At 41.9% G+C, this 14,457-nt stretch overlaps 1 protein-coding gene across 1 annotated transcript in view; it reads right to left on the bottom strand.

Moving 5' to 3' along the window:
* Nucleotides 1-9,099: 9,099 nt before the first annotated feature.
* Nucleotides 9,100-14,457, bottom strand: part of LOC126168413 (UPF0692 protein C19orf54 homolog) — a 47,055-nt gene continuing 41,697 nt past the window's right edge. Inside the window, exon 4 of the mRNA XM_049920554.1 lies at nt 9,100-11,786. Within this exon, the coding sequence (XP_049776511.1) occupies nt 11,691-11,786 (96 nt within the window). The 3' untranslated portion in view covers nt 9,100-11,690. The remainder of the gene's footprint in view (nt 11,787-14,457) is intronic.

Raw genomic sequence — 14,457 nt, 5'->3', positions numbered from 1 at the left:
TAGCGTCATTGTGCAGCTTGTCCATTGCATTCAATGAATCCACACACAAGTTGCATGTCAAGCAATTCATCATTCGTAAATTCACCACTGACTGGAGCGGCATACACCAATTCCTTCAAGTGTTCCCTAAAATCAAAATTCTGAGGTATTATGGCTGTTTGCTGCCCTGGCAGAGTTGGCATCAAAGTAGGAAATATATTAATGAAGAAGTCCTGATAACAAGCCCCATTTAACCTTTGTAGTAAAATATATGACCCCATTACCTACAGCAAAATAAACATGCCTTTATATTGATTGAGAAACACTCCTCCTACAATTGCATGGGGCTTTTCATCATCCTACACACGTTCATTATGAAAATTTGTGACACCATCTCTTGTGAACAGTGGATCTGCACTACTCTTTTGCCAGAGCCTCTGACAAATGTAGTGTGCCTCAGTAGTTTTGTGGCCTCAGGGCTGTAAGGCAGTAATGCCCACTGCTCAATGTTGCGGCAGTAGTCATGTGGGCTTGGCTATCAGCCACTGACGATGATCCAGGCAGTATGCCGGCTACTATTTTGAGGAAGGCGAATGGCTGTACTTCAATTTCTCTTGTGAACAGTGTTTCTTGAAGTGTTGGAATGAGAGAAAATGACTACTGAAACCTTCTGGCAAGCTTGCAAATCCATAATGGCATATAACACTGTGGTATGAAAAATCGCTGAAAACAGAAACAAAGCACCACAACAAGCAATAGGCACACAATAATGCCAGATATATCATAATGGTTATGAAAATGGAAAAAAAAATTATTTCCACTTAGTAGACGGTTGTATAAACAAAATTACCAAGTTATATTAAAAAACAAAGATGCTGTGACTTACCGAACGAGAAGGCACTGGTAGATAGACACAATAAAAACACACACAAACACACACACGAATTTCAAGCTTTCACAACCCACAGTTGCTTCATCAGGAAAGAGGGAAGGAGAGGGAAAAGGTTTTAAGGGAGAGGGTAAGGAGTCATTCCAATCCTGGGAGCAGAAAGACTTACCTTAGGGGGGGAAAAGGGACAGGTTTCCACTTGCGCACACACACACATATCCATCTGCACATACACAGACACAGGCAGACATATGTAAAGGCAAAGAGTTTGGGCAGAGATGTCAGTCGAGGCAGAAGTACAGAGGCAAAGATGTTGTTGAGGGCGGCAACTTGAAATTAGCGGAGGTTGAGGCCTGGTGGGTAACGGGAAGAGAGGATATATTGAAAGGCAAGTTCCCATCTCCGGAGTTCTGATAGGCTGGTGTTAGTGGGAAGTATCCAGGTAACCCAGACGGTGTAACACTGTGCCAAGATGTGCTGGCCGTGCACCAAGGCATGTTTAGCCACAGGGTGATCCTCATTACCAACAGACACTGTCTGCCTGTGTCCGTTCATGCGAATGGACAGTTTGTTGCTGGCCATTCCCACATAGAAGGCTTCACAGTGTAGACAGGTCAGTTGGTAAATCACGTGGGTGCTTTCACATGTGGCTCTGCCTTTGATCGTGTACACCTTCCAGGTTACAGGACTGGAGTAGGTGGTGGTGGGAGGGTGCATGGGACAGGTTTTACACCGGGGGCGGTTACAAGGGTAGGAGCCAGAGGGTAGGGAAGGTGGTTTGGGGATTTCATATGGATGAACCAAGAGGTTATGAAGGTTAGGTGGACGGCGGAAAGACACTCGTTGTGAAGTGGGGAGGATTTCATGAAGGATGGATCTCATTTCAGGGCAGAATTTGAGGAAGTCGTATCCCTGCTGGAGAGCCCCATTCAGAGTCTGATCCAGTCCTGGAAAGTATCCTGTCACAAGTGGGGCACTTTTGGGGTTCTTCCGTGGGAGGTTCTGGGTTTGAGAGGATGAGGAAGTGGCTCTTGTTATTTGCTTCTGTACCAGGTCGGGAGGGTAGTTGCGGGATGCGAAAGCTCTTTTCAGGTTGTTGGTGTAATGGTTCAGGGATCCAGAACTGGAGCAGATTCGTTTTCCACGAAGACCTAAGCTGTACGGAAGGGACCATTTTATATGGAATGGGTACTGTTGCTTGTTGGTGGGTTTGATGTGGACGGATGTGTGAAGCTTCCCATTGGACAGATGGAGGTCAACGTCAAGGAAAGTGGCATGGGATTTGGAGTAGGACCAGGCGAATCTGATGGAACCAAAGGAGTTGAGGTTGGAGAGAAAATTCTGGATGAATTACAAAGTTACATATTTATGCACACATGAGTATTATCCACAATGCTTTTAAAAATTTATAGCACATACACGCATCGAGTTACATTTGGGAGTAAGAATTGACATTAAAGCTTTGGGAGTGTGAATTGACATTAAAGCTTTCAAAAGACAGTTCCCCAAATATCTGCAGTGTCAATTAATGAACTTCTTAATTTTATCAAAAAACTGGACCAAACACAAACTGAAGCCATATGAATAGAAGTATTCAAATCAAAGGAGTGATAAGGACGCAGACTGGATCATGAACAACATCTGAGGCTTATGGTTCCATGAATTACAGATCTCGAAGCCAAAATAGGAATTCTGAAAAATAATATATGTCGCATCTCAGGTCTGAAGATGTATGAATAAAATAGTGATAAAACGGAAACAAATACAACAGGAAAAAATACCACATGCAAGGGAAAGAGCACATATGTTCACTGTGAATGGAATACTTGGCGATAATAAATTCTAGGGTAGATGGAACAGACGCAGCAAGAAAGGTAAGGTGCAAAGGAAGACTGGAGTAGATATCTTATTTAGTACTCCAGGAGTCAAAATGGAGAACACAGAATTAATTCAAGTGGAGAGTTGCATGTCTGAACTAGACACAGAAATGAAATCAAATGATACAGAAATTGGATGCACCGAGAAGTCTGAAGAGGTCTCACGCAGCATCATCATCATAATGAAGTGAGGGAAGATAATTTGGTGGTTGATGTTGTTGGAGAAGTCTGCTTAGCAATGGGCACATAAGCAGTTGACACACTAGATTAATGAATCTGCACTGAAATAAGCAATATAGTAATGCACAGGAGAGGGGAATCTGATGATTTTCAACATGTACAAGTAATTTATGGTGAATCAGCATTAGATAAGTACCTACCAGGGGCAAAACATCAAAATGTTTTACGTGAGGCAGATGTAAGTGTGAGTGATATTGTGACTTCTGTCATGGACACTTCTGAAGACGGGATAAGTATGTACAGTAGATGTGTGTGGCACACAACTGTGGAACAAAAGAAATGCGGTAATCTGAAATAACCCAACAGTGTTCCTAGAATGCAGTATGCTGTTACTCTAAGGCAAGCTAAAGTGGATCAACACTGTTCACTTTCTCTTGGGATGTTATATGAAAGTCTCAAGAATTTGTCTATTTTTCTCAAGACTGTAGAGTGAAGGACATTCCTATTCCTGATAGGCAGCCATTGCATTGGGAGGCAACAGTGATAATGTGAGAATGTTTATTGGCTCAGAAGAAGGACTTTCTCGAAAAGACAGGCAATTTTCTGTATGTTGACATGTCTGTAAAAAATATTCATTTTAAAAACAAAAAGTGGAAATAAACAGTTATGTTGTGTATGTTATACCACAACCTAGCAGATAATCTAGGTCACTGCATAAGTACCAAGTACTTTATCCAGTTCTGAGCAGCAGTTGTCAGATGTTATCAAAAAATAGAGCACTTTGGAACAGCAGAACAATTTGTGAAACAAGAGGAAACATCATTCAAATTGCCGTTAAAAATATCCATTGTTTTTGGAACATGAGAGCAGCTACTATCTTTGTAGCAGGTGTTAGATGTGAGGTAAGAATCTCTCTGTAATGAGCAAACATACACACACCATGTTGATTGGGGTCGCATAAGATTAGGGAAGGATGGGGAAGAAAGTTGACCGTGCCCTTTCAAAGAAACCATCCCAGCATTTGCCTGAAGCAATTTAGGGAAATCATGGAAAACCTAAATCAGGATGTCCAGACACAGGTTTGAACCGTTGTCCTCCGGAATGCAAGTCCAGTGTGCTGACCACTACACCACTTCGCTCGGTCACACAGCATGTTATGACAGAGGTTGCTGCTGTTTTTTTTCTGTTTTTGAGCTCATTTCTGTCAAAAGCCAAACTGAAATAAAAAAAAATTAAAAAAAACATTCCTTTCCATAAACTCCTCTACCACCCTCAAAAGACATTTTTATGTTGTCATGTCTAGAACACTTTTTGAGACCAAGGATGTCAGGAAGTGTCACACATCCCATTTAGTGTTGAGGCAGTGTGACATTGAGGAACTGATGTATGTTGTGGTGCCAGTGTAAAGCTCCATCCAATTGTAGCATGGAAAGTTGTGGAAAAAGTCACATCTGCAGCATTTTGTGATAAGTATCTGAAGTCCCCATGTGCATACGTTAAGCTGGTTACCCTTTTTCCACGAACTTGAAACACCTACAAAGAATAACAACAAACAATAGAGATGACAAGAAATGACAGAGGACAAGAAAGACACAGAGACCAGAAAAAAGGAATTAAAATCGCACCGAGTGTGACAGTGGTTCGCCGACCATAGAAACAAAAATGGAAAAGCCAACCACCAAGAAATGCATAAGAAATGCACTAAAAACCCCAGTCTAAAATCGTAGGCCAAAGGCCAGACTCAACACAAAAACATGACAAACACTTACATCAAGCGATAAAAATCCCCTGCATGAATAAAACTCAAAACTAAATCTGCCATCGCAACGTCATCTGATAAGAGTGCAGGAACGTATCAGGCAGCGCAAACGCCTGCCTGAGCGGAGTTAAAAGCGGGCAGTCCAATAAGATGTGTGCCACCATCAAAGCTGACCCGCAGCGACATAAAGGTGGGTCCTAGCAGCGCAATAAATAGCTGTGTGTCATTCAGGTGTGACCAATGCACAGCCGGCACAGGACAACAGAGTCCTTGTGAGAGACCCGCAAGAAGGAGTGCCACACACCGGTAGCCTCCTCGATGGCCCAAAGTTTGTTGGGTGAAGGAAGTGTGCGCCATTCTTCACCCCAGGTGCGAAGTACCTTCTGCCGCAAAACTGACCTGAGGTCATTCTTCAACAGGCCAATCTCCAAGGCTGGTGCACTGACAGCCTGTTTGGCCAGCGTGTCAACACGTCCATTTCCCGGGATGCCGACATGACCCGGGGTCCACACAAAGAACACAGAGTGGCCGCAACGGGCAAGAGTATGGAGGTACTCCTGGATAGCCATCACCACACGAGAGCGAGGGAACACACCGGTCGATAGCTCATAAACCGCTCAGGAAGTCACTACAGATAATGAAGGTCTCACCTGAGCAGGAGCGGATATACTCTAGGGCACGAGAGATGGTGACCAGCTCAGCAAAGAAAACAGTGCAGCCAGCCAGCAATGAGTGTTGTTCATAATGATCCCCTGGAGTAAGAGCATAACCGACACGACCAGCAACCATCAAATCATCAGTATAGACAACATCAGAGCCTTGAAACGCGGTAAGAATTGAGAGAAAGCGGCAGCGGAGGGCCTCAGGAGGGACCGAGTCCTTCGGGCCCTGTGCCAAATTGAGCCAAAGGCATGGGTGGGGCACGCACCACAGGGGTACACGCAGAGGAGCCCAGAAAAGAAGTGGAAGAGGGATAACCTCAAGCCCAGAGAGAAGAGCTCTGACGCGAACTGCAATCTTACACCCTGACCGGAGCCGCCGTTCCGGAAGATGGAGGACCGACTTAGGGAACAGGAGATGGTAATTGGGATGCCCAGGCAAGCTACAAATGTGTGTAGCATACGCGGCCAGTAATCGTTGGTGCTGGAATTGCAATGGAGGAACACCTGCCTCCACAGGTATGCTGTTGACAGGGCTTGTCCGGAAAGCTCCAGGCCGGAAAGCTCCACTGGCGAGTCGGATCCCACTGTGAAGGATGGGATCTAGCAACTGCAATGCAGAAGGGGATACCAAACCATAAGCCAGGCTCCCATAATCTAGACGAGACTGAATTAATGCCTGGTACAGCCGTAGAAGGGTAGACCGATCGACACCCCAGCTGATGTGACTCAAGCAACGAAGAGTGTTAAGGTGCCACCAGCACGTCTGTTTAAGCTGCCGAATATGAGGGAGCCAAGTCAACTGGATATCAAAAACCAATCCCAAAAACTGATGCGTCTCCACCAAAGCAAGAGGTTCGCCGTTAAGATAAAGCCGTGGCTCAGGGTGAACAGTGTGTCACTGGCAGAAATGCATAACGCAAGTCTTGGCAGCCGAAAACTGGAATCCATGCGCTACAGCCCAAGACTGTGCCTTGCGAATAGCGCCCTGAAGCTGCCGTTCAGCAGCTGCAAGGACAGTGGAGCTAAAGTATAGGCATAAGTCGTCAGCATACAAGGAAGCTGAGACAGACGTTCCCACCGCCGCAGCAAGCCCATTAATTGCAATTAAAAAGAGGCAGACACTTAAGACAGATCCTTGTGGTACCCCATTCTCCTGAACGCAGGAGGAACTATGGGAGGCCCAAACTTGCACACGGTAGGAACGAAGCGACAGACAATTTTGTATGAAAATCAGGAGCGAACCCCGAAGACCCCAACCATGAAGCGCAGAGAGGATGTGATGTCGCCATGTCGTATCGTATGCCTTCCGCATGTCAAAAAAGATGGCGACCAGATGCTGATGGCGGGCAAAGGTTGTACAGATGGCAGACTCCAGGCACACCAGATTATCGGCGGCAGAGCGGCCCTTATGGAACCTACCCGAGACAGAGCCAGAAGACCCTGAGACTCTAGTAGCCAACTCAACCTCTGGCTCACCATGCATTCAAGCAACTTGTAAAGAACATTGGTGAGGCTAATGGGGCAGTAGCTGTCCACCTCCAGCGGGTCCTTGCTGGGTTTCAACACGGGGATTACGAAGCTTTCCCGCCATTGTGACAGGAACTCACCCTCAACCCAGATACAGTTGAAAAGGTTTGGGAGGCATCGCTGGCAGTCCACCAAGAGGTGTTTGAGCATCTGCATCCTCCCGAGTTCAGGAGAATGGGGTACCGCAAGGACCTGTCTTAAGTGTCTGCCTCTTTTTAATTGCAATTAATGGGCTCGCTGCGGCGGTGGGAACATCTGTCTCAGTTTCCTTGTATGCTGACGACTTATGCCTATACTTTTGCATCAGTGGATGCGATCTGGTCCAGGAACCGTATCAAGGCAAGCTGTTAGGGCACTTTGGAATTCCCACCGAATGAATGGAGCATTGTACGATTCAGGGTGGCACGTGTGAAATGAAAGGCTCCGACGTTCCAACCACTCTTTCAGGGAGCGGAAGGCCAGTGGGTAATTCGCAGAAGCGGAACTCTGAGCAAAATGCTCCGCTAAGTGGTTTGCAATTGTGTTGGAGTCAGTAGAGACTGCTCCATTCAGTGAAAGTGCAGGTACACCTAATCTTGGCCCAAACCTGCGATGGAGAGGTACGGAGGCCAATACATACCTTTCGCAGCGTTGGCGAATGAGGCGGCGGGCTTGCACACGGAGCTGTTTAAAGGCAATGAGGTGTACCAATGAGGGATGCTGCTTGTGACGCTGGAGTGCCTGCCTGCAACCTGTAATCGCCTCGGCAATCTCGGGCGACCACCAAGGCACAGTCCTCCGCCGAGGGGACCCAGAAGAACAGGGAATGGCAGATTCTCTGGCAGTAACAATGCTGGTGGTGACGGAGTGAACCACCGCATCAATGGCATCATTGGTAAGAGGCTCAATAGTGGCAATGGAGGTGAACAAGTCCCAGTCAGCCTTATTCATAGCCCATCTGCATGGGCGCCCAGAAGAGTAACGCTGTGGCAGTGACAGAAAGATCGGAAAGTGGTCACTACCACACAAGTCATCATGCACACTCCATTGGACAGATGGTAATAGGCTAGGGCTGCAGATCGAAAGGTCAATGGCCGAGTACATGCCATACGCCACACTGAAATGTGTTAAGGCACCAGTATTTAAGAGAGAAAGGTCAAGTTGTGACAATACTTGCTCAACAATGCTGCCTCGGCCTGTTGCCACTGATCCACCCCACAGAGGGTTATTGGTATTGAAGTCACCCAGTAACAGAAAAGGTGGCGGCAATTGGGTTATCAGTGCAGCCAAGACATGCTGCGGGACATCACCATCCGGTGGAAGATAGAGACTGCAGACAGTAACAGCCTGAGGCGTCCAACTTAACCGTCAACATGGAATTTGCTTCATCACCAAAAATCACCTGTAGTATAATTCATGTCTTCTTCTCCTCTTCCAAGCTTCTAAGACTGCATTGATGATGGCAACACATTTCCCTCCTTCCTCAACATGAAGAGCTTGCACTAACAGTAGCTGGTAGGATTTGCAGACCAAACATCACCTCACCACTCACCAGACACTCATAGGAGATATTGCAAGTGCTCTGCTTGCATAATGAATAGACTTTTGTGAGCTCTGCTCAAAGGTTTCCCAAATAAAAAGGAAGAGGTCAATCATGAGTCTTAGCTTTGCACTGAAAACCTCTCTCTTCAAGCTGGCAAAACAAATGACAATTTACTTCTTTTTTCCCTGGGGGCGGGGGGGGCAAACCATTTAAAAATCTAATAAAACAGAAACTGGATTGTAATCACCAAGTTACTCATTGAACTACATCAGACACAAAAACTTTTTGTTGACTTGACACTATGCCCCTTCAGATTGAGGTTATAAATACGATAAATGAATAAACTGGCATCTAGCAGTATTTCTCTAAAATTCTACGCCACCTCATTTTATCAACACACATTTTCTTCCCACACTACTCATTGCATTGTAAATTTATATTGTTTTGCAATTGAATTTACAAACTGATCATAACAACACAGAAAAAACTCAGATTTGGTATTCTGGAATTTACCCTTGTTGTGCAGCATGTATCAATAGATATAAATGGCTACAATCAGTTCATTCACTTTGAAACACCCTGTACATCTGTCTTACATATTTCTAGTTTTTGTTATTCAGTGATGGCTGTTTGCACTGCTCTTACCTTATTATCATAAACTCAATGTCCAAAAAGAGTCTTTCAGCTTTAATAAGAAGTCAAAGTAGTAGACACCGACAAAAAAATAAAATATTTATTCCTTATATACATTTTCGAAGGATAATATACATTCAATATCAAGTATTAACTACAGTGCGTCAAATTTTCTTCCATTGTATTCTACAAAAACTCAAATATAAACAATCCAATACAGTACAGTACTTTGTTATTTTGGAAAGAAAGCAAATACTGTCCACTTGAATATCTCCTAATGCATGTATACAATGTTCATAAAACTTTTGTATCACAGACTGTTAATTATGAAAGGCAGATATGTTATAAAATACACGTATCATGGAAGAACAGTAACAATACAGGTTACACACACATCACAAATTCAAAACTAACACCCTGAAATTACGCACAGCGAAAACAATTACTCGTCCAGTTGTCACAATAGGTAACATCAAGAAGATACAGTGCATATATTCTGTAAAAGCCAATTCTTCTAAAATTAAAATTGCTTTCTCTATGTGCATAGGCCAGATTCATCAGCAACATCTTCAGATCACTTCCTGGTAAAGTAAAGGATATAGCCAATGAAGAGCTCGGTACTACCTCATCCCTCTAATTGTATATTTGTACTCAAAGTACTTGGAAACAATAATTATGAAGTCAAGGAGGGGAGCAGGGTCAGAATGAAATGTAAATCACACTAGCCTTTAAACATATGTGGTGAAAGAGATCCTCAAGAAGAAGCAGAAAACAAACAGGATTTACTACCTTGCACCAGGACACACAGCAACAGAATTTCTTGGTGCAGCAAGACCTGAATGTTCACTTACAAGCTAAGTATAGCAATATATCTGGACAATGATCCTGCATTTCAATTCTTCAGTAAAAATCTTTTGTCAAGTAAAACCCACTCCTCCTTATGAATGATGAATCCAAAAATTCAAAAGATAGCGGAAAAGGATTTTACATGATCAGACTGTCGATACTCCATTTAAATGTGGCACAAACTGGTACTTTTAGAGTACAATATTATGACTAGAGTATGCTAATTTACAAATAGAAAGCAAAGCTGCAATACAATAAAACTCAGTAAAGTTTTATATATTTTCTGTAAATAACATAAATGAGAATCAAATGCATTTTTATTCAACTCTACCTTAAATTTGAAACTAGCTTTAAATGAAGAAGAAGAAGAAGAAGAAGAAGCATGTTAACACCATTAGTTTCAAGCTGGTGGCATGTTCATTTCGTAAGGAAGAACGTGAGCTTAATTGACACCAGAGTATTTTTCTATAATGGTTCCACACCACTGACAGCAACTGAAAAATGAGACATGCTCCAGGTGTAAGTAAAAAGTAAAACTGTCATCAACCTGAAGGTTGGTCTGAACACCACAGTACTTTATGAAGCATGGTCCTATTGGAGGTGATAAGTCGTTGTCTTCCTCAAACCTTTGAACTGACTTACAAATGTAATGAGGCAATAAAAAAAAAAGTAAAAGGAAGTTAAATGCAGGCTGAAGAACTGTATGGTTATGATACTCAGTGGTGCACAATTTCAAATCACATTATGAGAAAAATGTATTTCAGCAGGAATACAAACCTTGAAGTAATTCCTTTTCATATATTTGCAAGTTCTCATTCACAAAGACAAAAACTCTTGATTGCAGCACTGCAAATGTTAATGGGGATGCAAATCAAATATCACTCATGTCATCACATTCATGTGATCCCAGAAACCAAAAAAAGAACGGCCAAAGGAGAAATTTTTGCAACAATATAGTGTCACAGCTAGAAATGCTGCTTTTGATTGCTATTCGGTGAGTATTATACGTCTATCAATGAGTCCAAAAATTCCATTACACACAACTATTCAGTTTCATACTGCACAACACGTTGAAATATTACAATACACGACTTAAAAATCTGCAAATTGCAGTATTGTCTTCTAATCGACCCAGAAACTTTTTTACATTTAAGACAGATGAGAAAATTACATACCACAAAATAAAAAAGAATATTTTAGTTTACATGTTTGTCGTCATTAACTTGTAGCATCAGACTAGTTCAGTTTAACAATGTAAGCTGGTTTACATTTAAGTGTTCACAAAGTTGGCGCATACAGCAACTAAAAAATTAAATGACATTAAGCTGCATGTGAAGGTATGCCATTACCTATCCCAATAATCAATGTACATGCAATGACTACTACACACAGTGTAACTGTACTTATTTCAATATACCGAAAATAATGCAGCCACAGAAGAAACAAGGCAACCAAATTATTGACATCTAAATATTACATAATAAATCCACTGTCTAAATGCCACAAATTAACGCCTGTGAGGTAAAAAATCCTGATCCATGATAAGAACAGAAATAAATTCAAATAATACCTTAAATAATAAAAGCATGGTTCTGTAAAGAAATCATTTTGCCCCTATCTTTATCTCTCTCCTTACAAGCAGGAAGTTAACTCTAAGCAACACACAACTGTGAATGAAGAACTTCAGTGAACACTAATAATTTAAAAGAACTACTATTTGTATCAGTAACATCAACCGTGACAACCATCAGTAAGCAGCAATGCCCAGCACAAAAGGATGGATTATGGCACTTGTGTGCACAAAATATCTAGTAAACTAATTGAGGCCATGTAAGAGAATGGCACGTCCACGTAATCCTGCTGCGACACCACCATGAGGCAATACATATCCACGGCCATCAGCTGCTCGTATCTGTAACAGGCAGATATCCAAGTGTAAGCTCATATGACATCGCAAATGCTGTTTGCAATCCAATTTGAAGAACATTTAAAATGGTCAGCCCAAAACACAGAACCATCAGGTTATAGTTAAAGGCATTGTTGTTGGTCATTTTTTAACTACTCCAGCTTTATTTGAAGCTGAAAAGCTTTATTCATAACTGTATCAAACTGGCTTTGGTCATTACATTTGCAGCATTACGGCATTTAAAATTAAGAAATTTTTGAGGTGTCAGTTGTCTTATATCCCAATAGTAGGGTTAAGTGACTGCCATACTCAATCTTTAGTGCAAAATAATTTGAATATATCTCTGTAGGTTCCACTGCTTTCACAAAAACTGTAAAGACTCTGCAATTTGATAAATTTCATCATCTGCTACACCATCAATCACACATTAGCATAATGCACATTTTTAAAATGAATAATGGCTGAGTAGCAGTGAGTACTGCAACTAGCTGTTGTTATCCTCCAACTTAAAAGACTTTTCTGGGTATACTGTAATGGGAAGTTATGTACCACATGTTTAGTTGTTTGCTCTTATCTTCAAACAAAATGTCTACAATTTACTTGCTACCTTCTTTTTTGTTGCCTTATCCCATGTCTTCAGGGGGTCTGCATGCTATTCTGAATTTAGTATTGTCTGTGGTAGGGGGTGGCCATATACCTTCCACCCTGGGATGGAATTTGTGTATCCAACCTATTTGTACCTAGCATTAGCCTAAGCAGAAGTGTGAGAACATTTTTGAAATATTTGTGAATTGTGTACCATGGGCGCCAGCTGGATATTCGCATAGCTGGATGCGAGACACTGCCTAAAAATGACATACAGGGTGGCCAGCACAGTCCTCATCATTAATCCGCTAGGCGAATTCGATCCAGCATCTGTGTGCCTCTGTAAAGCCTGGAAGCAACATGCTAAAGCACATGGTTAACCACGTGGCTTCACAATTTCCTTGCTATATATTACCCAAACTGTGCTGCCTGACCATGCCTATGGATGGATGCTCGTGTAATTCAGTACTGAAATTAAAGATGACACATTTCACTAGCAGTAAATTTTTGGCTTGCCATTTTAGCACAAGACTCAACTTGAATATGTTTCTGTTACATCTCCATCACTGTAAATTTCTTTTTTCAAGTTCCACCCACCAGCAGCAAACATTCCACCTTCTGCCAACATTTTTTGATACTACTACACATGTACTTATCAAATAATGTAAGCTGCTATTACCTGACATGATATATTGGATAGTATTTCTTAAATATCGTTTAGTGAGTCATGCACGGAACTTCAAGAACCCATATGTGATTGCTGTCTATCGAAGGCTTTTTTTTGTGGGGGTGGCTACATTTTTGACAGTGCGATTACCTGAAGCATCTTACCACCAGTTTTTGTGTACCACACTCACGGAACTGTTTGACCATCAGCTGAATGCAGTAGCTTCTGGTTCCACTGTGATGGATAATCAGCATATTTCAGTGTTGATTCATAAACACAGTTTACTGTTTTTGTAGAATGGTGGATGAGACTAGCAAGACCTGTTGGCGAGGCTGTGTGTTTACCTGATTTAACATTTTAGAATTTTTTTTCTTTGGGGGCATGCCAAGAGTTGGTTACACATTACTCAAATCACCAACCGAGTTGAACTGGTCACATTAATTAGTGCTCCCTTTCACAACAAAAAATAAAATCCTACAATACTCAATAAATCTGCACAACTACTGTGCAAAGGTTTTCCTTGGCAAAGGATGAGCACCTGTAGTGAATTGATTTAGATATGCCTTAAAATGTAATTTCTGTGTGAAATTATTCATTCTCAGTACTTTAGGAACTAATTTTCAAAACAAAACATGAACAGGGTGTATCAATCTGCATCTACATATACAAACATACTCCACAAGCCAGGGTATTGTGAATGGTGGTGGGTACCTTGTACTATTACAAGTAATTTACTTTTCTGATCACACTTTTTTTCTGTTTTTCATGAGCCAAAAAACCTGTTTCAGCTTGGAATTGAGGGCACAGCAAATGAAAATTGTGAAAAATGGTACTGGGTGCTGCCACAACAAACTTTTGCCGTTGAATACAAGAGCGCTACATATGCACGCTTTGCAGGAGGAGGCTAAATACTGGCACCAAAACTTCTACATTAGTAAAAATAAATAAAAAAGTAGAAGACGAGACTACTTTATTCTAGTTTCAATCATTGAATTTTAATAGAGCTTTCAACAAAGGAAACAGAAATTCAGTATTGCTCATCTTCAAATGTCAATATGGCTGACACTACGTCCCCATGACAAGAGATGTCGCCTATGAATGTTGAATCGCACACACTTTGGGCTATAAGAATGTAAATGTTACGCCATGTAATTTTACATATTAGCTGTTACCTCATTTAAATCCTGTCCACCTAACAAACTCCGAGTGAGAAAACAGCAAACACAAAAGAAAATACATATCATTTAATGTTTACATTAGTATTATTGTTACGCTGAATAGCGATATAGTCACGAGTGCAGCATGACAACTGACTTCTAGCGCTGATTTTTAAATCTTCTGCGACTAGAAATTCTATGCAGACAAGTTAAGTGGTTTTAAATGCCTGAAAGCATAAATTAATCTACAAAATAAGTTCGACTGCTA

Source organism: Schistocerca cancellata, chromosome 1, assembly GCF_023864275.1.
Source record: "Schistocerca cancellata isolate TAMUIC-IGC-003103 chromosome 1, iqSchCanc2.1, whole genome shotgun sequence".
In the NCBI taxonomy this organism is placed as follows: domain Eukaryota; kingdom Metazoa; phylum Arthropoda; class Insecta; order Orthoptera; family Acrididae; genus Schistocerca; species Schistocerca cancellata.
This window is presented reverse-complemented; position numbering and strand designations above follow the sequence as displayed.